Raw genomic sequence first — 25,941 nt, forward strand, 5'->3', positions numbered from 1 at the left:
CAACATGCAAACAAAAAATAAGATATTAAAACACTCTTTGTGTGACCTTGCTCATATCATGTTGACGGGAGTTACAATTGCATGATGGGAAAGGTGAACTGAGCTGAACATAAAGTGATATGGGTTGTTAACTTTTCAATGACTTATATTTACATAGTCTTTTCTGAATCCTTAAACAAACTGTTGCAACCCTGATTTCTCATGTTGTTCTGCTGATGTTTGGATTGTGACTATATACAGTGTTCAATTAGTTACTAAAGCATTGCATTGTTGAGGCGAGGCAGTTGTAATAACGGCAATAATCATCTCAATCAAACTGCTGTTTGTGTAAAGTTGTGTTTCTCTTAATGCTGTTCAGTTTGAACTTCGGTTAGACCGTGATGGCAAGTAATTTGTGGGAAAAGGACCATTAGTCTTGGTGATATTCATCAGTCCTGATTAATTGAACCTGTTATGCATATAAAAACCTTTGAATAGTGCAACATTTTACATTACTGGGGCGAAACCCTCAAATGGGACACTTTTGCACATTATCAAGCCCTAACGAGTGTAAATATAATGAATTACAATAGTATTCTGCCTAACAAAATGTATTTACACAGTTGCTCCATGACATCTCAATTGACAGCATCTGTGATATGTTGCTGATTGACACAGATAATTACTTTTTTTATTTTTTTTATGCACTTGTATTGGAAATCTATGAGCTAGTGTGCTCCAAGTAGTTTAAAAGCAGAAAAGTGCAGCTTTTGTTTTGTTAAAACACATATATTAATTCTTCTGTATGATGTATATGTTCTTGTAAAAGAATGTTCTTGTTTACAGACAAGCTATTCTTGTCACCCTCGATGTGTAAATGAGTCAAAATTAGTTGTCATAATTTACCTGCCCTCATGTTGTTCCAAACCCGTAAGACTTTTGAGCATCTTAGAAACAAAAATGAAAATAGTTTTGATAAAATCTGAGAGATTTCTGTCGCCCCCCAATGACAGTTCATGCAACTACCACTTTGTCGCTTCAAAAAGTTCATAAAGAGATATTAAAATTCATCAATATGAATTGAGAGGTTTCGTCCAAATTATCTGAAAAGACTCGATCACTTTATATGATGAACAGATTTATTTTAGGCTTTTATTCACATATAAACATTCATCAGCGAACATAAACAGAAGATCAACTGAACATGCTTGATGCACATGTACAAACGTCATTGGTTCTTGCAGAAACTGAAACGTGATGCGTAACACGAGAATGAACCTCATTGGTTCTTGCTGAAGCTCAAACATGCTGCGTAACACGAGAATGAACCTCATTGGTTCTTGCTGAAGCTCAAACGTGCTGCGTAACACGAGAATGAACCTCATTGGTTCTTGCTGAAGCTCAAACGTGCTGCGTAACACGAGAATGAACCTCATTGGTTCTTGCAGAAACTCAAAGGTTCTGCGTAACACGAGAATGAACCTCATTGGTTCTTGCAGAAACTCAAACGTTCTGCGTAACACGAGAATGAACCTCATTGGTTCTTGCTGAAGCTCAAACGTGCTGCGTAACACGAGAATGAACCTCATTGGTTCTTGCTGAAGCTCAAACGTGCTGCGTAACACGAGAATGAACCTCATTGGTTCTTGCAGAAACTCAAAGGTTCTGCGTAACACGAGAATGAACCTCATTGGTTCTTGCTGAAGCTCAAACGTGCTGCGTAACACGAGAATGAACCTCATTGGTTCTTGCTGAAGCTCAAACGTAATGCGTAACACGAGAATGAACCTCATTGGTTCTTGCTGAAGCTCAAACGTGATGCGTAACACGAGAATGAACCTCACTGGTTCTTGCTGAAGCTCAAACGTGATGCGTAACACGAGAATGAACCTCATTGGTTCTTGCTGAAGCTCAAACGTGCTGCGTAACACGAGAATGAACCTCATTGGTTCTTGCTGAAGCTCAAACGTGCTGCGTAACACGAGAATGAGCCTCATTGGTTCTTGCTGAAGCTCAAACGTTCTACGTAACACGAGAATGAGCCTCATTGGTTCTTGCTGAAGCTCAAACGTGCTGCGTAACACGAGAATGAGCCTCATTGGTTCTTGCTGAAGCTCAAACGTGCTGCGTAACACGAGAATGAACCTCATTGGTTCTTGCAGAAACTGAAACGTGCTGCGTAACACGAGAATGAACCTCATTGGTTCTTGCTGAAGCTCAAACGTGCTGCTTAACATGAGAATGAACCTCATTGGTTCTTGCAGAAACTGAAACGTGATGCGTAACACGAGAATGAACCTCATTGGTTCTTGCTGAAGCTCAAACGTGATGCGTAACATGAGAATGAACCTCATTGGTTCTTGCAGAAACTGAAACGTGATGCGTAACACGAGAATGAACCTCATTGGTTCTTGCTGAAGCTCAAAGGTTCTGCGTAACACGAGAATGAACCTCATTGGTTCTTGCTGAAGCTTAAACGTGATGCGTAACACAAGAATGAACCTCATTGGTTCTTGCTGAAGCTCAAACGTGCTGCGTAACACGAGAATGAACCTCATTGGTTCTTGCTGAAGCTCAAACGTGATGCGTAACACGAGAATGAACCTCATTGGTTCTTGCTGAAGCTCAAACGTGATGCGTAACACGAGAATGAACCTCATTGGTTCTTGCTGAAGCTCAAACGTGATGCGTAACACGAGAATGAACCTATTTGGTTCTTGCTGAAGCTTAAACGTGATGCGTAACACAAGAATGAACCTCATTGGTTCTTGCTGAAGCTCAAACGTGCTGCGTAACACGAGAATAAACCTCATTGGTTCTTGCTGAAGCTCAAACGTGATGCGTAACACGAGAATGAACCTCATTGGTTCTTGCAGAAACTCAAACGTGATGCGTAACACGACAATGAACCTCATTGGTTCTTGCTGAAGCTCAAACGTGATGCGTAACACGAGAATGAACCTCATTGGTTCTTGCTGAAGCTCAAACGTGATGCGTAACACGAGAATAAACCTCATTGGTTCTTGCTGAAGCTCAAACGTGATGCGTAACACGAGAATGAACCTATTTGGTTCTTGCTGAAGCTCAAACGTTCTGCGTAACACAAGAATAAACCTCATTGGTTCTTGCTGAAGCTCAAACGTGATGCGTAACACGAGAATGAACCTCATTGGTTCTTGCTGAAGCTTAAACGTGCTGCGTAACACGAGAATGAACCTCATTGGTTCTTGCTGAAGCTCAAACGTGATGCGTAACACGAGAATGAACCTCATTGGTTCTTGCAGAAACTCAAACGTTCTGCGTAACACGAGAATAAACCTCATTGGTTCTTGCTGAAGCTCAAACGTGATGCGTAACACGAGAATGAACCTCATTGGTTCTTGCAGAAACTCAAACGTTCTGCGTAACACGAGAATAAACCTCATTGGTTCTTGCTGAAGCTCAAACGTGATGCGTAACACGAGAATAAACCTCATTGGTTCTTGCTGAAGCTCAAACGTGATGCGTAACACGAGAATGAACCTCATTGGTTCTTGCAGAAACTCAAACGTTCTGCGTAACACGAGAATAAACCTCATTGGTTCTTGCTGAAGCTCAAACGTGCTGCGTAACACGAGAATGAACCTCATTGGTTCTTGCTGAAGCTCAAACGTGATGCGTAACACGAGAATGAACCTCATTGGTTCTTGCAGAAACTCAAACGTTCTGCGTAACACGAGAATGAACCTCATTGGTTCTTGCAGAAACTCAAAGGTTCTGTGTAACACGAGAATGAACCTCATTGGTTCTTGCAGAAACTCAAGCGTTCTGTGTAACACGAGAATGAACCTCATTGGTTCTTGCAGAAACTCAAAGGTTCTGTGTAACACGAGAACGAACCTCATTGGTTCTTGCAGAAACTCAAAGGTTCTGCGTAACACGAGAATGAACCTCATTGGTTCTTGCAGAAGCTCAAAGGTTCTGCGTAACACGAGAACGAACCTCATTGGTTCTTGCAGAAACTCAAACGTTCTGCGTAACACGAGAATGAACCTCATTGGTTCTTGCAGAAGCTCAAAGGTTCTGCGTAACACGAGAACGAACCTCATTGGTTCTTGCAGAAACTCAAAGGTTCTGCGTAACACGAGAATGAACCTCATTGGTTCTTGCAGAAGCTCAAAGGTTCTGCGTAACACGAGAACGAACCTCATTGGTTCTTGCAGAAACTCAGACGTGATACGTAACACGAGAATGAACCTCATTGGTTCTTGCTGAAGCTCAAACGTTCTGCGTAACACGAGAATGAACCTCATTGGTTTTTCACACATCAAGCGAACACGCTTGATCTTCCGTTTACCACAACTGATGTATGAGTTGATGAATGTTTAAATATGTGAATAAAAGCATAAATTCAATCTGTTCATCATATAAAATGATCAAGTCTCTTCAGAAAATTTGGAATAAACCGCTCAATTCATAAGGATTCGTTTTACAATCTCTTTATGAACTTTTTGAAGCGTCAAAGTGGTAGTTGCGTAGCTGTCAATGGAGGGACAGAGTGCTCTCAGATTTCTTCAAAAATATCTTCATTTGTGTTTTGGAAGAGGAACGAAAGTCTTACGGGTTTGGAACGACATGAGGGAGAGTAAATGATGACAGAATTTTCATTTTTAGGTGAACTAACCCTTTAATGGATCACAGATACTGTCAATAGAGCTTAACTTATACTGAACCTGGAAATAATCCTTTAAAGTGTTCGTTCCCTCCAAAAAATTAACTTTTATGTCATCGTTGACTCTTGTTGATCTGAAGTTGTATGACTTTATTTCTTCCTCAAAGATAATTGTGCTGTTTGTTCTTTTCCATGCAATTTCAATGAACAGAAAAAATGTCACGCTTTTAAAAGGACAAACTGCAAAAGCACCATAAAAGAAGTCCATAAAATGCTATATTTAAAGTTTTTTTTGGAGGAACGGGCTGAAGTTGTTATTCACTCACAGTTTAACCCTTGTGATCTGATTCATGGATGAATCATTCAGCAGCTTCAGTTCTCATTCATTCAGTTGCAGTGAAAAGAGCGACCAGCACAGTCTTCAGAATTTGTCCTTTTCTCCACAGAAGAAAGAAAGTCATACAAGTCTGGCACACTTGAGGGTGAGTAAATGACTGAATCTTCTTTTTCGGGTGAATTATCCCTGTAAGCAAATGTTCTTGTGTGTTACTCACTGCTCTCTTACATGAACGCTGTAATGCACAGAGTGACTCAAGATGGTTACAGAAAGGCTTGTAACACACGTGTTTTTCTTCAGGCAGATGAGTAATATGTTCTGCTATCAGCTGGAGCTGAAGAGGGTCATCTCCGCCACATTGGCATCTTCTGTTTCCATCTCCTGCTGGCAGCTTTCTCTGATCACGTACACGACCAGTCCAAAACAGATAAAAATGAGCAGCACTATGCCGATCACCTGTTAATGAGACAGAGAAACAGTGGACGTCTGTAACAGGTAACGAGAAACCACACTGTAGAAAAAGTAGGTACATTCAATTAAATACAGTCAACTTGGCTGTTAAAGTCATTTCAACTTAAATTACATTAAACTAAAAAATGAGTTGAGACTTGTATAACTTGTAAAAAAGCATATTGTCATAACTTATTGATCATATACTTTTTTTTTTTTTACAGTGCAATGATTTAATAGGGGTTGATTGCTCTCCTACATGTGTAAAGAGTACTTCAATTTTTTATCCATTACATAATGGCATTAATTAAATGTGTCCGGGTCTTATTTCACCATAAAATCTAATTAAATATTTTTCAAGAAAATAAAGTTTTTTTTTTTTAGGATTTGTTTTTGCATTGTGACATTGTTTATTAATATTAACCACATTTCCATCTAGTTCTCATTACTTTAATACCAAAACAAAAATTATGTTATATTTTATTTAAATTTTAAAGTATTTATGTAACATGGTGATCATTGTTGTTCTTTTTTATATGTATTTTGTTAATTTTATATATTTAAAAATATATAGAATGTAGAATTTTTATACACTGTAATACACAATTTTTTATACTTTTACAAATTACGAAGAATATAGTTTATTTATTGCATTACATTGAAACTCCGTAAAATCAACTTAATTTGTCTTTAAGCACAAAAACAAAACAAAAAGATATTATTTTCATTTAATTTTAAGGTGAAATGTGACCTGGACATGTTTTTGTGAGATTCCTCCATTAAATGGTCATAGACACCGTAACAAAACGTCCACTATAATGGACATAAATGAATTGTTGTGTTACAGAAGCAAATGTAATGTCAAAAGTTTCATTGGTTGTTCTCAATAATCTAGTCAAGAATGGAACTAAGCTGTAAATATACACATTGATAGTATCAGAGTTTTAAAGATGTTCTCTATAGCAACATTCCAGATATTAATTATCTTCAGAGTTCTACAAATGTATCATTGTATCTACAGAGTTCTAAAAATTTATCTGAAGATACAATGATACTTTTTTTAGAACTCTGAAGATAAAGATACATTTTTAGAACTCTGTAGATACAATGATACATTTGTAGAACTCTGAAGATAAAGATAAATTTGTAGAACTCTTAAGATACAGAGTTCTACAAATGTATCAGTGTATCTGCAGAGTTTTAAAAAATGTGTCCCTGTCATTTGAAAGCTGAGAGTTAGCAGGAGGTCTACTGGAGCGTGAAGACTGGAGAAGTGTCCTGACGGGTTCCAGGATCTCACCTGAGACTCCACAAACAGTTGCTGTGAGCGCAGCATGAGTTCCTGAGGAGTGACGCTCTCTTCTTGAATGGGCTCGCACCATTTCTGCGGAGCGGCTTTGTCCACGATCACGAACCGGCCGTGCCAGTCTGTCATCGCACAGGCGAAATACTGACCGTCCAGGAAGAGCAGGATCAACCAGACCACGGGGGGAACGAAACTGGACAGAGACACGGTCCTCCTGCACCAGACGTCACACCTGCATCCCTGAATGATCATCATCAGCGAGAAGGCCATGACGGCGGGAATGATGAAGAATGCGGAGGAAAACAACCCGTTCCAGGCCGGATTACACGGACACTCAAACTCCAGCTCCACCAACTTCTCCAGTCCCATCAGGATGAAGCCGAAGGCCACGTTGGACACCAGAGGACTGTTGCTCAGTTCATTCTTCAGTCTCGTAAGCCATTGTTGTCGACTTCCCATACTAACAACACCTGAAAGTCAGAGGAGAGCTGGTGAAATTCCTCCCACACATTTGCAGAAGGTCACTGACGCGAGACTAATTGATCCTGGGGCAAGTTTTCCCCCTCCTGACCTTTACGTTCCCATTGGCTCGGAGCAAAGGTGGGTGTGTCGTTCGTCACCTCTCCCCTGAAGGTCATTGGCTCGCGGCTGGCGGAAGGCGTGGCTTCCATTTAAATGTGTGTTTCATTGACGTGCTTGAGTAAAGTGGAGGGAAAAGTGTCCGCTCTGTTATTGGGCACGTCAGCGTGACTGCAGATCTCAACGTGCTGTGTCATCAGAATCATTCTCAACTCGCTCGCATTGTTTAGGGTCGCCTTTACTCCTGGGAGCTTTTTTAAAAGAATCCTTAGATACGCAAACTCGACCGGTCAAAAGTTTGGACACAACAGGCTGAGTTTGTTACTTGTGACCCTAAAACCTTTACCCTAAAGGCTTCTGCTTACATGCTTTGAGTTAGTTTAATAGACAAATGTAAATTGTGCTTGCATTTGAATTTCTTTAGAAAACAAAAATGGTTTTACACAATTGGGTTGAAGTGGATAGTGAAGGAAAAACTGTCAAAAGTGCAGCCTATACGTTCCTCCTTTATAGTGGTTAAAAGCATTCCAGAATGCACCACGTGAATGCTTAATTTTAAAACAATGAAAGAGTAGGTATATTCTAACTATTTGTATGCATTAAGATATTAATTAGTTCATCCACATGATGGTGAAAAGCAGATCACATGTGACCCTGGACCATAAAACCAGTCACATGGGTCAATTTTTTGAAATTGAGATTTATACATAATCTGACATCTGAATAAATAAGCTTTCCATTGATGTATGGTTTGTTAGGATAGGACAATATTTGGCCGAGATACAACTACTGAAAATCTGGAATCTGAGGATGTAAAAAAATCGAAACATTGAGAAAATTTCCTTTAAAGTTGTTCATTAATGTTGGCGATTGTGCTGCATTCACTCACAAAAATACATGTTTTATATATTTACGATAGGAAATGTACAAAATATCTTCATGGAACATGATCTTTACTTAATATCCTCATGATTTTTGGCATAAAAGAAAAATCGATAATTTTGACCCATACGATGTATTTTTAGCTATTGCCACAAATATACCCGTGCGACTCGAGACTGGTGACGTGATCCAGGGTCACATATAATAAATGTATTTAATACATTCTTAATTATAAAGGTTCCAAAAGGTGTTTTCTCCCCACAGTGATGCAATAGAGTCCATGGATGTTAAAGTTCTTCATGGGATCATCAATGCCAGTAAAGAACCTTTATTTTGAAGAGTGTATCATCACACTATTCACTGTTTTATTTAATACCACAATACTTTAGAAGAGCAGTAACAGGCGAATACCCCACAGCTGGTGTTAGAGAGGATCTGTGTGTTGTATTAGCTGGTTTCTCCATCAGATGGTGCTGTGTGAATGTGTGAGTGTGTGTGTGTGTGCAGACAGAGGTCATGATTCTCTTCAGCTCTTAATCCTGACTGACTGTGTGTTAATGACGAGTCCACGACCACGCTGTGTGGATAACATGCTTTCTTGGAGGAAATCTCAGTAGTGCCCTAGATAAACATTCTATGGAAGCCTTGAGACATTAATAAAAACCAGTATCATTATACTACCATGCCTATGGTATTCGTTGAAGTATTTAAATTTGGAGTAGCCTACCATTTGAATACAACTGTGCATGAATATGGTTATTATTCAGTACCATAGCACAAGGGAGATCGGTGTGTCGATGACTTTCTTCTTTCAGCCGAACACAAACAGAGTTATGTTATTATATCCTTGCTCTTCCGAGCTTTATAATGGGAGTGAATGGTACACAAGATTCTGAAACCCAAAAAAGAGCATCAATCCATCATAAAAATCCATATGACTCGCAAAGCCATGCGTTTTTGTCAGAAAAATATACATATTTATAACTTTATAAACAATAATCACTGGCTTCCGGTAATGGCCGTATATGCAAGTTGATATCATTATTTTTGTAAATTCTGCTCCAAACTAACATTCAAATACCATATTTTTGTAATATCTGTTGGGTAAAAAAACCCCACTGATATAAAGACAAGAGTCATTATATAATGAAAGAATGCTTGAACTGTTTCAGGACTAAAGTATTTTTTATATAAATATGTCAGCTTGGGCCAGGTTGTCACAGTATAATTCATTAAATGAAATGGAGCAATACAAATTAGACCAATACTAATTAGATATATATGTGTATATATATGGTAGGTTATAGTTGAGACTGTAGTTTAAAAATTGTAATTACTATAAATTGTCTTTCAGAATTAACCTGCAGGCAAGAAATATTAATTGTGTGTCCATTATCCCGGGTCCCCCTCTATATCTAAATATAAGCACACTAAAAATATCATTATATTGTAGTGCGTGTTCCTGTATTGTAATGCGACAGTTTTTTTTATTCCACAGTGACTGAATGGCGCTGAAGCTGCGCAGAGCTGATGCGCTCGAGGCCCCGCGCGGACGGGAGCGCGCGCTGACAGCTGATGATGCGCGCGAATGAGCCTGCGGGGTGCGCGCACTGACAGCTGAAGGTTCTTCGCGATGACGGACACACCGATGGCCCATCATCATCATCACCATCATCAGCATCAGCATCCCTGAGAGCCGAGCATCATCAGCATCTTCATCTTCATCCTCATCCATGCATCAGAGCCGCGCCGCGTCTGTCGCGTTTCTCTCCGTGCGTCCGCGCTCCTCCTCAACGCTCCTCCGCGACTGAAGCCGCTCCGCGTCACTCCTCAACGCTCGCGTCTCTTCTCTCTCTCCTCCTGCGGGATGCGGTCCTACACGGGGATGCTCGCGCTGATCCTCATCCACGGGAACCTGATGCTCACATACGTATCATCTCAGAACGGTAAGCATGACGGATCGCGGTCGTGCGGGATCTCTCACAGTGTGTGTGTGTGTGTGTGTGTGTGTGTGTGTGTGAGTGTGTGTGTAATCTGCTTTAGAGGTCGATGCCATCTTTACGATGACAGACACCCCGCTGCATTACAGTCGTGTTGGTGTGTGTTGCATTTAGAGGAGAAGAGATTTGCGCGTAAACACTGATTCGACCCAAGCGGGAGTTAGTTGATGATTTGCGCTCTTCTGCATCAAGCCTGACATTGATTGCACTTTAAATCTGGGCGTTTTAATATTGATGCGGAGAGAATGTTTACAAGGAGTGTTTTCCCTCTCATAGTCTCCAGAGTAATCCGTGTTGTTTACACACTCACCCTTCTGACATTCACACTCTTGCAGGAGATCTCATGCCTCCTGTGTTTGAGGAGAAACACACAGCATTATGTAATGCCCTGATGTTAGTTACTGGTAGAGAACCTGGTGTTGTTCTGAACTAACATGCGATGATGTGTGTGTGTGCTTTTGCTTTTTGAAATGGAAAGCATTGGCTTTGTGCGCTGTAAATAATGAGTGTGTGTCCCTAAAGGCGAGTGTGTGTGACTCTATATTCTGGAGAGTCACATCTGTGACCAGGAGAGGGCAGATCCATCACCTGAAGAGGGTATTCCCTCCTCGGCCTGGGGAAAAAGAGGAACAACACTGAAGCATCAGCAGTTTTATGTCGAAAAGACTGTTTTTGTGCAATACATAAAAAAATATGAAACGTGAAACGTGATCTTTGGCGGATGCAAGTTTTGGCAGCGCAGATTTCTGGCTGTAAATTGTTTAGTCAACCAGAAATGTTCTTCATGTGGGAATATAGTTGTATTTGATCCTGGATTATTTGAATATGACTGATTAACCTGGTGTGTCGGATCAGGAGGAAACAGCTGGTCAGATGTGAAGTGTGTAGTTTCTGCTCCGAATATTATCATGAAATATTGAGGATCAAGCAGGTTTCCCAGACGTCAGGCCACTTGAACTGGTTCATATTGCTTTATTTATTCCAACTTTCTCATATCCCATCATTATTTGCTGATAATAATGCAAATATTTGCTTTATTGCTTTTGCTATTTTGTTATTAAGCTATTTTTGTGTATATATAGCACATTCAAAAAGTAAATATAAAGTGTGTGTGTTTATAAGTGATCGTGTCTCTTCATTATGGATCACTGTTATGATGTGTCATGTACTTTTTGAAGCTTGGAAAGCTTGGAAATATTGATTGCCTCGACTTTCAATAGATGGACAAAAAATTATGAGATGATGTTAAAAAAAAAAGGATATATGGCAGTTTTCCCCCGCGTTATGGAAAGCAGAATTGATTATCAATATTTTTCAGGGCATCGTAACGAAAAATCGTGACAACACAGCGTGTGTGTGTGTATATAGTTTTTAAAGTGCTTGCAAATAAAGTAATGAATAAACATGCTCTGCATAAGTGCTAGTAGCATACTGTGTGTGTGTGTGTGTGTGTGTGTGTGTGTGTGTGTGTGTGTGTGTGTGTGTGTGTGTGTGTGTGTGTGTGTGTGTGTGTGTGTGTGTGAGTGAGTGTGAGTGAGTGAGTGTGTGTGTGTGTATAGTTTTTAAAGTGCTTGGTAAAGTAAAGTATTGAATAAACATGCTCTGCATAAGCGCTAGTAGCAGATACAGTGTGTGAGTGTGTGTGAGCGAGTATGTGAGTGTGTGTGAAGGTCTGCTTTGATTGTCCACACATAAGGTCAGTGGCTCTCCTCTATAATCCTGCTATTGTTTGATAAAGCCTCACCGTTCAGATTCCAGACTCTCGGACTCTCAGTGGGAATCATGAGCACGACTGTCTGATTCTCAGGGATGAACTCTGGGATTCAAGCCACGCTTCATATTCATATCTTATTACTGAAATATGGCCAGAATTAAATCAGTGTTTCCTGAGGCCAACGGAAAGCAATAATTCAGATCCCCAAAGCAACAGCAATCTTATTTAATTTAGTGGGCATGTTTAGTAGGTTAAAGTAGCGTGGTGTTTAACCATTGTCATATCATCATCTTTGCGGCTTATTATAATCAATAACTGCCCACTTACAAGGAGGAGACCACCGGAGTGACATCATCATCAAGGTCACAGGTTCAGTTCCCAGGGAATGCATGAACTGATCAAAACTATATGCAATGAAAATCACTTTTAAATAGGGGTGCAACAATATATCGTGTCACAATTTATTGCAATACAAAAATTTAACAATATGTATCGTGGACAGTGAGAATATGTTTTGTGTATAATTCACCCAAAATAAAATTCAAGTTTTCAGAGTTTTAGTGTCAGTACTACATTAAACTACTATATAATGTTGAATATAATGGATAATAATGCAATGGGGGGATATTTGTGTGTCCTGATAATGCCAAATGTCTGTTACCGGTAAAAAGTGGCTGACATTATTTTAAATATATCTAGTTAGTGAAAGAGTGCAAACATATTCATCTATAATAATTCTGTATTTTCTTCATGAATATTGTTATTCTGGTGTCTCTATTGTCCTGTGCTTTGGGTTTCCAGCACCAAAGACTATTCATTTACACACACAATGCATCAAATTTAGCATTTTAATCAACAGTTAATTTTTTATTAATCTTTTCTCATGTCTTGGAGTATCACAGTAATATGGTATCGTGAGTTCAGTATCGTCGTGATCTGTCTCGAATCGTGACATGAGGGTCTCGCTACACCCCTACTGTCTAATCTTCCTCTCTATAATATAGACATTTAATAAAGACGCTGAACATGCACATGAACCCATGACCTTGACGATACACCCGTCATGCTAACATTCATATTCCGAGTCACTGTAAGAGATTCTGCCTGTAAAGTGTTGATGTGTTTGAGACGTCGAGGCGGGAATCACTGAATCCGGTTTTTAATAATGCGTTGCTGTTTGCTCGTCACATCTGCACACAACAGCTGCCGTCTTCCTTTCACTCCTGCGGTTAATGAATTAATCTGATTGCAGGAATGAAGATGTAAACAGTGTGTGTGTGTGTGTGTGTGTGTGTGTGTGTGTGTGTGTGTGTGTGTGTGTGTGTGTGTGTGTGTGTGACTGAAGCAGGACTGTAAATGGCTTTTCTTCATTCTGCTGCTGTGTGTCTATTATTAGCACAGACGCGAGGAGCGAGAACTGTAGTTATTCTGTGTGGAAGGGAATCCAGTCCCTCTTAATGGACGGGCTTTATGGCGAGGTTTGTGTTTGTCATTCGGTCAGTGTTGTGTGCTTTTATGCTTTATTACAGACTATAATCTCACTCTGATGGAAAGAGAGTATTCCTTGTGGCGTGTTTATGTCTATGAACCATGTCTAATCTGAACTCATGAACAATTCACGGTATAAAAGCACTCCTCTGAGTATAAATAGCCCATGAGTTAGTGTGTGTGTGTGTGTGTGTGTGTGTTTTCAAAGTGAGAGTGAAGATTCTGTCATCATTTTCTCACCCTCATGTACGGCTGTGAAACGATTAATCACATCCAAAACAAAAGTTTGCGTTTACATAATATCTGTGTGTGTACTTATTTTGTATACACACACACATGCATGTATATATTAAGAAATATTTGCAGGTATATACTGTGTATAGATATTCATATATAATTTATATTATAATAAATATGAATATTTTATATATCATTTTTTCTTAAATGTATACATGCATGTGTGTGTATTTGTATATATACAAGATAATGATGCACAGTACACACATTATGTAAACACAAACTTTTATTTTGGATGCGATTAATCGTTTCACAGTGACTTTTCTTCTAATAAGGACTTATTTTTATGATATAATTGCAGTGTTTTTTGTTCTGTGCAGTGTGAACAACGTCTGCTTTTGAAAGCGATTAAACGATGACAGAATATTATAATTTTTTTGTTGAACTTTAAGTACTGAGCTTCAGCTTTTTGAGATGCTAATTACAGCATTAATCCTCTTTACGGCAGATATGCTCATATCTCGGGCTTATGCTGGTTGATGTGGTGTGACTTTATCTAAAACATCTTTAACTGCATTTTGATGATTCTCGTAATTATTACACACGCAGCATTTCTGACCTCATATTAATTGAAAAAATTGTACTTTTAATTAATTCGTCACACTGCTGAACCATTTACAATGAGCAAGTGAAGATTGCTAAAAACGGAGGAAACTTCAAAGAAATTGTAGATGTATATTATGCGTATAAATATTATGTTGATCAATGCAAAACTACATAAGATACAAAATCTGATGTTTTCTGCTTAATTCCATCCAAACGAAGCGAGTTTATGCTGAAAACGAGACAATACAGTATCAGAAAAATATACTTAATTCAAAGGAAAAACATGTTTCTTCTCATTTTAAGCATAAACTCACTAAACTTAAAGGCATCTTATGACATTTTACATCTCAAGTAAATGCATCTTGAGTTAATAAGACATGGCAATGATGGTGTTTTTCATATAATATTGCAAGAAAAAGAAAAATACAATATTACAATAACAAATTAAAAAGAAATAGTATTAAAATAAGGTGCTTAGTATCCAAATATATGTATAATTAAGATATTATTACTGTATGCATATCGCAAATTATTTCACCGGATTGACTGGTGTGTTTGGGAAACCTGTTTTTATTATTGCAGTATTTTTTCCTGTTCTGTGACGCTGATGTCAGAAACGATTCGCTCCACCTTGTGTTATATATATATATATACTGTCATTTTTGCAATCGGATGACATGTTGAGGCATGTATAAAAACAGGCTCATGTTGTTCTTTGCAACGGCGGCGCATTAACTGGTTGAGATTGACCAAGAATTGATGTAACGCCTGCGAGAGCCGTCAAGAGTTTCCACCGGGCTGCGGGAAACATGACTCATTCTCACCGCCCGAGTTTGATAGTCCATATGCAGTGTACAGGCGATGAAGAAAGCACAGGAAAAGATGCGATATGCACTGCATCGTGACTCTGAAATCATGATATAAACACCACAGATCACTGATCACTGTTTAATACGGCAGACAGATGCCCGTGACCCGTTCCACCTACTCAACACTCGTCTGTGTGTGTGTGTGGCCTCGTGTGTTTGGATCCACACGGTGTTTTATTGTCCTCCAGGGAGCCGTAGTTCCCACCGGAGAGGTGAAAAACTCAAGCGATCCCGTTAACACACTCGAGCTGCCAAAATCCCAGTATTAAACGCCTTTAAAGTCGGCGAGATGCCATTTATAAAAGCATCTATTGCAGAGAGTGGTTATCAGTATGCCATGATTTCAGTGTTGGATGCATGCTAGTGCTGAAGTTTAATGCATTTTTCCAATATGATTTTTCAGTTTTGACCGAGACGTGTTATGAACATGCATCGGGAGCATAAGCTAATTTGGCTGATGTGTGATTGAAAGCCTCAGTGACTGCTGAACGCTGCACACATCATCCAGATGTTTCTGTTCCCGAAGCGTGAGGAGGATCGCGCTCCAGTAGAGGAGGTGTGAAAGCCCAATCTGTTCGTGAGAAAACTCCAGACACGGATGTCTTTATTTCCCAGAGAATATAATTATGGTTCATGTGATCGTGCCTCAGGCAGGGAATTCAACTAAGTGAAAAGATAGTTTTATAGCTTCTTCTCTCATCGAGCCGGCGCTCACCTGAGCACTCAATGAAATCAACATCTTATTGTTCATGGAATAGCTTGCATTGATGAATCATTCATTATCAGATCAGGAGCATGCTTTGAAGAGGACCTGTTCTGCTCTGTTCACATGTTCATCTGTCTTCAGTGTGTAATAGTGCAGTTTGAGCATGAAAAGATCCAGTTATTCTCTATATCAGTGTCAATAGCTGCGTTTACATTACAGGTTTGCGCAAAACTTTCGCCATGTTTTCTTCATGCCGATGACGAAATGACGGCATTTCCATTAACAGATGTTATGCGACTAAAACTTCATTTTTTCCTCTCGCTATAAATCGTCTTCGTTCAATACATGCAAATATGTAACATGAAAATAATTTTTTCTATGAAAATCAGGTGTCTTCTTCTGCTTGCTTCTGCTTTCTCTTCTCTTCTCACACACACACACACACACACACACACACACACACACACACACACACACACACACACACACACACACACACACACACACACACACACACACACACACACACACATCTACTACTCCACTTCACTCTCCTGAGAGCTCAAAAGGCCCCTTTTATAAGGCAAGGCAAGTTTATTTACAGGTGAAACTCGAAAAATTTGAATATCGTGCAAAATTAAACTTAAAAGGTGAAACTAATATAATATATAGACTCATTACATGCAAAGTGAGATATTTCAAGCCTTTATTTGTTATAATTTTGATGATTATGGCTTATGAAAACACCAAATTCAAAATCTCAGAAATGTAGAAAATGATCATAAGCTGTAAGTCATAATAAACTGGCTTACAAAAAAACAGTTTTGCAAAATATTTCTTTTTCGAATGGCCTGAAAACCACGTCATGCGAGCGTAAAAACGTTTTTGCGATATATGGGAGTTTTTTGCGGAATTGACGTGTTTCAATTAGGCGCAATTTGAAGGGTAATGTAGATTACTGTTCCTGAACTCCTGAAACGCCTCCATTGTAGTCTCGAGTTTCTTTCGGGAACGAACACGTCACAATATTCCTCATTTAAATAATTAATGCGCAGAATAAAGGGGTGTGGCCTGGTTGAGTTAGTTAGTAGTGTGTTAAACTGCCGGTTATGTAAAGGGGCGGGGCATTTCCCAAACACACTCGAAGCGCTCGACCAATCACAACACACTGATCCAGCCGACCAATCAGAGCACAGTGTGCTTTTCAGAAGGAGGGGCTTCATAGAGACAGGAAGTAAACAGAGCGTTACTGACAGACTGGGAAGAGAGGAGCCGCAACAATGGAGAATATGAGGAGAATAATCAACATTACAGCAGGAAAACCTGTTCTAGTAGAGCCTGAGAACAACATCAAGACTTTGAGCAGAATATGCCGTCTTTAAGAGTCCAGTTTGATTTCACGTTGACCATATATTTCTAGGTCCATGAATGAAAGGCTGAGGAGAAGCTCAGTTGTTGTCAGTGAAGTATGTCTGCACATTTCTGTCTTTTAGTGGAGTCATTTCCCTGAACAGAGACGAATGAACACACTGAGCTTGATCCATCTTTTATTTGTGTAAGAATGATGATTAAAAGACGGCTTAGGCGTCCTCTGAGCGCCGGTTCATTTGTCATCCTGAGATTATGTGACACAACCACCTCTGTCTCCTTGAATGACCTGCCAAAATATCTCCTGTTAGTTTCTTGAGTGTAAAATATGAAATTACTTTCCAAATATCTTTTTAGATAGAGATCGAGAGTGATAATAGGGCTGTGATTAATATTAATATTTTGTAAAATTTATATTTATATTTTTTGACATTATATGCTAATCCAGTTAAATAGTGTAAAAAAAATTTTTCAGTAATTTTATAGTATCATATTCTCTAGTACTGTTCAAAAGTTTGGGGTTGGTAAGATTTTTAACATTTTTTTTTAACATCAAACGTTAATTTGATGAAAATACAGTCAAAATTTTGAGATATTATTATCATTTAAATCAGCTGTTTTTTATGTCAATATAAAGTAAAGTGTAATTTATTCCTGTGATCAAACCTGAATTTATTTAATTAGAAATACAGTAAAAATCACAAAATATTATTAGAATTTAAAACCGCTGTTTTCTATGTGAATATATAATAAAGTGTAATTTATTCCTGTGATCAAACCTGAATTTATTTAATTAAAAATACAGTAAAAATCATAAAATATTATTAGAATTTAAAACCGCTGTTTTCTATGTGAATATCTAGTAAAGTGTAATTTATTCCTGTGATCAAATCTGAATGTTCAGCATCATTACTCCAGTCTTCAGTGTCACATGATCCTTCACAAATCACTCTAATATGATGAGTTGATGCTCTAGAAACATTTATGATTATAAATGTTGAAAGCAGTTAGTTCATATTTTGGTGAAAACCATGATACATTTTGTTTGATGAATAGACATTTCAAAAGAACAGCATTTATTGGAAATATAATATTTTATAACATAATAAATGTCTTTAATGCCACTGAGTTAAAGCATTCATTTCTTTGAGGAAAATAAATATGTGCGATAGTGAATAATATATGATATCACTGATATTAGATGAATACATTTTGACAGGTTTTATTGATATTTTGGTGTGTGAGCTGTAGATCTGTAGATGTGTAAATCTCTCGGGATGATTGAGTCTCGATCTTCGGAAGTCGCTGGTTCTTGGAGTCGAGCCTAGCCTAGCGTCACGCGCAGCATTCATCACACACTCCAAGGTTAAACTCAAGCGCAGTTTAGAAACCATGAGCACCGTCATCATGCCAATGTGATATTTCATATTTCTGCCCAGAGGAAAGAACGATCACACATGAGATCTAGAGTTGATTCTCCTAGACAGTTCGTCTTACTGAAGTCTCCTGAGAAGAGCCTAGTGAGATCTGTGTTGACTTCTCTCTCTTAGAAGAAAAGGAGATATATATATATATATATATACACACTACCGGTCAAAAGTTTTAGATCGGTAAGATTTTTTATGTTTTTAAAAGAAGTATCTTCTGCTCACCAAGGCTGCATTTATTTGATTAAAAAAAACAATAAAAAAACAGTATTATTTTGAAATATTATGACCATTTAAAACAGCTGTTTTCTATTTTAATAAAGTGTAATTTATTCCTGTGATCAAAGCTGAATTTTCAGCATCATTACTCCAGTCTTCAGTGTCACATGATCCTTCACAAATCACTCTAATATGATGATCTGATGATCAAGAAACATTTATGATTATTTTCAATGTTGAAAACTGTTGTGTAAAAATTTTTTTCAAAATTCTTTGATAGAATGAATAGAAAGTTCAAAAGAACAGCATTTATTCAAAATAGAATATTTTCTAACATTATAAATGTCTTTACTGTAACTTTTGATCAGTTTAACTCATCCTTGATGAATAAAAGTATTGATTTATTTTATTTTTTTCCCCAAAAAATAAAATAAAAATTCTTTCTGACCCCAAACTCTTGAACGGTAGAGTTTAATGTTACAAAAGCTTTAGATTTCAGATAATGCTGATCTTTTGAACTTTCTATTCATCATAACATCATGAAATAAGAATGTAAATAACTGATAATAATCATAAATGTTTCTTGATCATCAAATCATCATATTAGAGTGATTTCTGAAGGATCATGTGACACTGAAGACTGGAGTAATGATGCTGAAAATTCAGCTTTGATCACAGGAATAAATTACACTTTACTATATATTCACAGAGAAAACATGATTTACACTGGAATAATATTTCACAATATTACTGTTTTTGTTTGTATTTTTAATCAAATAAATGCAGCCTTGGTGAGCAGAAGAGACTTCTTTAAAAAAATACAAAATCTTACAGATCCCAAACTTTTGACCAGCAGTGTATATATATATATATATATATATATGGTTCCATCATTCTATTCATATATAGAACCTTTTAGGGGTTCCATCATGCGGTCATTTTTTGTGAATTAAAGGTGTCATATTATGCCCCTTTTCACAATATAAATCTATGGCGTCCCCAGAAAGTGTCTGTGAAATTTCAGCTCAAAATTTCCCCCAGATCATTTATTATAGCTTGTCAAATTTGCCCCTTTTGGTGTGTGAGTAAAAACGTGCCGTTTGTGTGTGTGTGTGTGTGTGTGTGTGTGTGTGTGTGTGTGTGTGTGTGTGTGTGTGTGTGTGTGTGTGTGTGTGTGTGTGTGTGTGTGTGTGTGTGTGTGTGTGTTATTTTCTGACATGCTTGCAGAGAAAGGCTCACCAGAACAAACTTACTGGGTTTCACTTTCACGTTTTCTGTGTTGGTAGAAGCACCGGGGACCCGATTATATCATCTATATATATATCTCACCGCTGGAAAGATGAATGTGTATTTAAATTGGGTCATTTATGCTAATCGGTGAAGTATCGCTTCAGATTTTCATGATATGTCTCCTTTACAGCGTGTAAACATACTTTATCACTAGGAGAGAGAAAATATGAAATAACCCCTTAAACATGTAGTGTGCAAGTATTATGCAATCATTTAAGACATTTGGCGTAAGGTTTCATTGGTTAACATGAACTAACAATGACAAATACTTTTAAAGCATTTTCTAATACATTATTACAATCAAAAGTTAATATTATTTAATAAACCTGAGCAGCTGCATTTTTATTAACTAATGTAAACTAAAATAAAAAAATACTGAAACAAATGTGTTGCTCATTGTAAGTTCATGTTAGTAATGCATTAACCAACTTTAACTAATGAACCTTATTATAGTGTTACTGACTTCTACATTTTTGGAGAAAATATTCGGTTGCACTTTATTTTAAGGTGTCATTGTTACAGTGTAATTATATATTTAAGTTACTGAGTGATATTAATCAACTACATGTACTTACTATAGGGTTAGGGTAGGATTAGGGTTTGGTTGAGGGTTAGTTGCATGTAATTATGCATTATTTACTATGGTAAGTACATGTAAGGACACTGCAAAATATAGTGTTAGCAAATATTTCTGTCTTGTTTTTCAGTTCTAAATGACTAAATCAAGATGCATTTACTGGAGAAGCTAAATCGCTGAAGGTATTAAGTCTTGTTTACTGTAAAGAAATAAATAAAAGCAAATAATGAAGTGAGTTTATTCCTAAAACAAGGAAAATATCTCCCAAATGAGTGAGGAAAATAAACTTATTTCAAAGGAAAACCAAGTTTTGTTTTTCTGCCCCATTGGCAAACATTAGTCCTTGTTTTAAGCATAAAGTCGCTTAATTTTAATACATTTTCTAATGTGATTTTCCTGCTCAAGTAAATGTATCTTGATTTAAGAATGGTTAGATATTTGTAGTGGAAAACAATGTTTGCAGTTTAAGAAGCTCACGTTTTCTCGTCTCCATGATATCGTGTGTGTGTAATGATGATTAGATGAACCTCCTCCAGACTGTGTGTGACTAAGGTCGCATGTTTGTGGCTCACACCACCTGTGCATTACTCAGCTCTGACAACTCACGCATAATTCATGTGACAGTCTGATAGCGTAAACAGGAGCGATGTAAAAGCATCAGGGGTCGAGCGTAATCGAGTCACGAGTGGATCTGATGCAAGCGTATTTCTGTTCTCTTCACCTTTCCGTGAGTCTTACCGCGAGAGCCGTGAACTCCTGCAAACCTTCAGAAATCATTTCATTTACAGGCCCTGGTAATCCCTGACGATAATAACTTCATCTCGCAGGGCATCATCTCTTCGTGTCTCACTGTTTCCCAGGATAAGTAGAGATGCTGGTGTTTTGGCCATCTGGAGCTTTGCAAAATACCTTTTCTTAAGCGCTTAGAGGCTTCACTGCAAAACACCAAAACAAGACAAATCTGTGTTTCTGTCTCGTTTTCCAGTGGAAAAAAATATCTGAACATCCTTAAAACAAGACGCATTTATTAGAGAAGCAAAAATGTGTGAAATAGCAAGACTTGTTTATCATTGACAAAATGCTTTCTTGTTTTAACGTTTATGCAGTTTACCAATGAGGTGAGAGAAACAAATCAAGGAAAAGTCACATTTAAAATATCAACAGTATATTCTCTAAAAGCAAGAAAGCAATTATTTTACACACTGTTGCTTCTTACATACATTCTTGTTTTTAAGGGTTTTTACTGGAAATATATTGATAAAGACAAAAATGGTGGTTAAAAATGCATACGTCTATTGTGTAGATGCATTGCATTTTTAGAATCAAATTTCAATAGGCAAAATTGTAAATCTTAAATGCATTTATTCTACATAACATCTGTATTTTCATTGCTTCTCAAGTAAATTCTTGTTTTTAAAGTGCCCCATTATGCTATTTTAAAGATTCCTAATGTTGTTTTGGCGTCTCCGACAGCAGGTTCACACACATCCAAGGTCAAAAACACTTTAATTTCCTCATAATCTCCACTGCAGCATCAGCTCTTTTCTCTCAGTGTCTGAAACGCTTCCATCAAGGAGTCAGTCTCTCTAAGCTCCGCCTCTCTGAGAGCTGCTCTGCTGTGATTGGTCAGAAAGCAAACGCTCATTATCATATCTGAATCTCAGTGATACGAACAGTGACGATGGCGTGGGTTTTACCGTATCAATCTCAGAAAACAGCGTCTTCTCGACACGAACAACACGAACCAAACTCTTCCAGTCTCAGATACACTACAGTGTTTGAGGGCGGAGCTAAGAGACGCTGCTCAGCCAATCAAGACCACAGGCTGGCATTATGCTAATTAGTTACATTGTTACGAAGGTTTGTAACAGGAAAACTCATTTCATAATCACTTCTTTCTTTTTGGAGACAATAACTGTATTTGTTTACCTGAACTTTGATCTTTAAAATTAGCGGCACTTTAAGGATTTTTAGTATGTTTCACTGGAAAAGATATTGGTAAATATAGAAATGTTGCTTATGAAAATTATTATTAAACCTGATTATAAAAAATCATCTTAAAGTAGAAGCTTTTATTCTACATAAGCATTTATCTATGCTATATTTTCTACCAAAGAGACATTGAGACAGGGCATGACTGACGTGTGTAAAGCAGACTCGCCGTATGAAATCAATCCGATTGATGAATCCGAACACGGTGTTTACATGAGCGATAAATAAAGTAATCGGGTTGATGTGCGCGTTTATATGTCACTCGGAAAAAGATTTTTTGACATGTGCACACTGCACAAATACACAGAGTTTCCCGCTGTTCGCGCATAATTCTGTTAAATTGGTTCTTTATTGGTTTAAAACAGCAGACTTAATATGTATCCGTCTCTAGTCGTGATTTGGAGAATGAGCATATGAACCGCTGTGCCGTGCTGCTTATCATCACGCAGTACAGTTGCCCAAACCACTCGTCTGTGGATGAGAATCCGAAACAAGGACTGGTGAAAGGAGAAGTTTATAATGACGGGACACTCATTTATACGACACTTTATTCAACAGGAAGAACAGCTCGTTCCGCGCATCATACGTCATTACACGTGCGCAGCCCTTAAAGTTTCGCTTTTACATGTTCTCTCGATCTCTGGCTGAACTATCTCTTCACAGTTTACTCGGATGTACTTTCAAGCCTTGAAGGTCACGTTATACTGTGATGTAAAATGAAGAGCGTCCGAGCGTCCGTTAACCTGTTATTCTCTCTTCCACAATATTCCCAAACTGTTTTCCCCTCATCTCTGATTTGTGGCTTGTTTCTTCATGATTTGCATTTGGATCATACTTCTTTTGTGTTCTCCAACTGATCCGACGCTTTGGTTTTCTCTCGCACATCCCTCTTCTCCCACACTTTCCCCTCCAGCTGGGTTTGTGAAGTCTCCGATGTCGGAGATCAAGCTCACGGGAGACGCGTTTGAGCTGTACTGTGACGTGGTCGGGAGCCCGGTGCCGGAGATCCAGTGGTGGTATGCTGATATTAACAGGGCCGACTCCTTCAAGCAGCTTTGGGACGGGGCCCGTAAGCGGCGGGTGTCCATCAACACGGCCTACGGGAGCAACGGCGTGAGCGTTCTGGCCATCTCTCGCCTCACGCTGGAGGACGCCGGGATCTACGAGTGTCGGGCCAGCAACGACCCGCGACGCAACGACCTGCGCCAGAACCCGGCCATCAGCTGGATCCGAACGCAAGCCACCATATCCGTGTTGCAGAGTGAGTTATCTGTGTACTGTAGAGCTAGAGATGCTGAAATCTCTCCAGCTGAACTAGTCTAGGGCTTGGCGGCATGATTTCGCTCTCACGTTTATCCACCTTATTTTGCAAAGCAGAAGTAAGCCATAGAGGATATGCACTGAGGTCACTTTCCCACTGGAAAACGCCTCATCAGCCGGACTGAGTGGCAAAAAAAAAAAAAAATGCATGACTGGATTTAATAGGAGAAACTGCGAAACCGCCAGTAAAACAAACGATTATCAGTTTAAACTAAAAGTTTGACTCGATTTAGTGTTTTTTACAACTAACCAAAGATCCAGTGATCATGGATATTGACATGCAGCAGGAATCGTGTTTCCTCACATTTATATGAGCCTGATTTCCACGCCGGGGAAAAACATAAAGCTAATTTGCCTGTTAACGCTTTATATAAACACAATATAGGTGTAAATCCATGTGATTATTTAAAAACATCCAATTATGCAGAATATACGATGGTAAATATTGAATTGATGAGTTGTCAATACAATATATAACAATACAGTATATAGTGTATGATTTTACCCCATAATTCAGCATATCGACACACAATGAAAACTGTAAATCCAGCTTTCTCTGCCGGGATCCAGTTGTTTGCGATTCATTTGCTTCTCTGTTCTGTAGATTTCAGGAGTCTGTAAAAATATACCTCAGATTTCTTGTCAAATCTAGTTGTACAGTCGATCTCAAAGCTCTTTCCCATTTTAGACGTGTTTTCGCAACATTCACGCTGAAAACTTCTTGCCACTCAGTGTGTGTGAGCGCAGTCACTCCGGCCGACGGTGACGTCACACGCATACACACTATTATCTGTGAATGTGCGAGACTTTGATTGATTAGCCTCTATGAAGTAGAAGAATAACAAGTGCACTAATGCTCAAACTGTTTAATGATCGTGAGAATAAACAAATTCCAGTTTGCAATATCAAGCAACATAATGGACTCAACTGGAAGCCTTGTACATTCAAGTTGCATATCCGGCTCTTACGTTAAAAATAAGGTGGATGCCTGTGGTGTAATGTTTGTTTACTCTGATACTTTGATTTTAATGGGAGTGATTTAGTGTAACTGCAACCATATGAATCCAGAGCTGATGTGCTTTACATGTGTTTAATGATCAAGGTTTTGCATCTTTCAGAGCTGAACTGCTTAACCATGCTTTTTAAAATCTGATTCAATTCCTGAATTTGAGGTGAGGTGGCAAACTGAAAGTTGAATTGCATTTCGAGAAAGTCAACTTTCTGTGTTTTTTAAAAAAGCAAAGCAAAAAAGTTTTTGAAAATCAGACAAAAATACAAGACGGTGTCCTAAACCGCTTTAGTGGGGTAAGAACTACAATCCCATGAAGCATTGCGAACAGTACAATCAAATAAAAAATGATGTAGAATTATAAAAACGACTCATTTAGGTTTTGTGAGAGCAAAGCGAGATCGGCTCGTCACGTCATTCGCAGTGCTTCATGGAAGTGGGCGGAGCTAAAGAGCACTTTTGGTGCATTCTGCTATTCGAATCTCTGATTGGTGAAATTTTCTGCACAGCATCATGGGTAATGTAGTTTTTCACTTAAATTCCACTGTTAAACATGATTATTTAAAAAAATAAGCTGAAATAATGCAGGCTGACGGCTTCAATGGAATCAAATGCCATCGATTAACGTGTTTAAATGTTTAAAGGTTATTGTTAAAAATATATTTCTCAATGGAGAAAATGAATGCGCTCGAATCAAATCCTGGTATTCTTTGGCAGTTCAGGTCAACTTCACCCTCTTGAACTGAAAGTGAGTCACTTCTTTAATTCTAAATTTTGCACAAACCCTGGTGTATCTCGGCTATTTTATGATATGCACTTTCACTCATATTTATAGTGCAATTTCTGTTTTATAAAATTGACTTATTTTTTTGTTATGAATGTTATCTGATCTTTTGGTTTGTGTTCTTCATATAAAAAGAGGAAATAACCAAATG

General features: G+C 38.2%; 1 protein-coding gene across 1 annotated transcript in view; it reads left to right on the plus strand.

Moving 5' to 3' along the window:
• The first annotated feature begins 9,738 nt into the window (after positions 1–9,738).
• The window catches only part of nptnb (neuroplastin b), a 53,051-nt gene continuing 36,848 nt past the window's right edge, over positions 9,739–25,941 (plus strand). Inside the window, exons 1-2 of the mRNA XM_084409899.1 lie at positions 9,739–10,130; positions 23,591–23,938. Coding sequence (XP_084266025.1) covers positions 10,052–10,130; positions 23,591–23,938 — 427 coding nt within the window. The 5' untranslated portion in view covers positions 9,739–10,051. The remainder of the gene's footprint in view (positions 10,131–23,590; positions 23,939–25,941) is intronic.

The sequence above is a fragment of the Rutilus rutilus genome (assembly GCF_951802725.1).
Source record: "Rutilus rutilus genome assembly, chromosome: 5".
NCBI lineage: Eukaryota > Metazoa > Chordata > Actinopteri > Cypriniformes > Leuciscidae > Rutilus > Rutilus rutilus.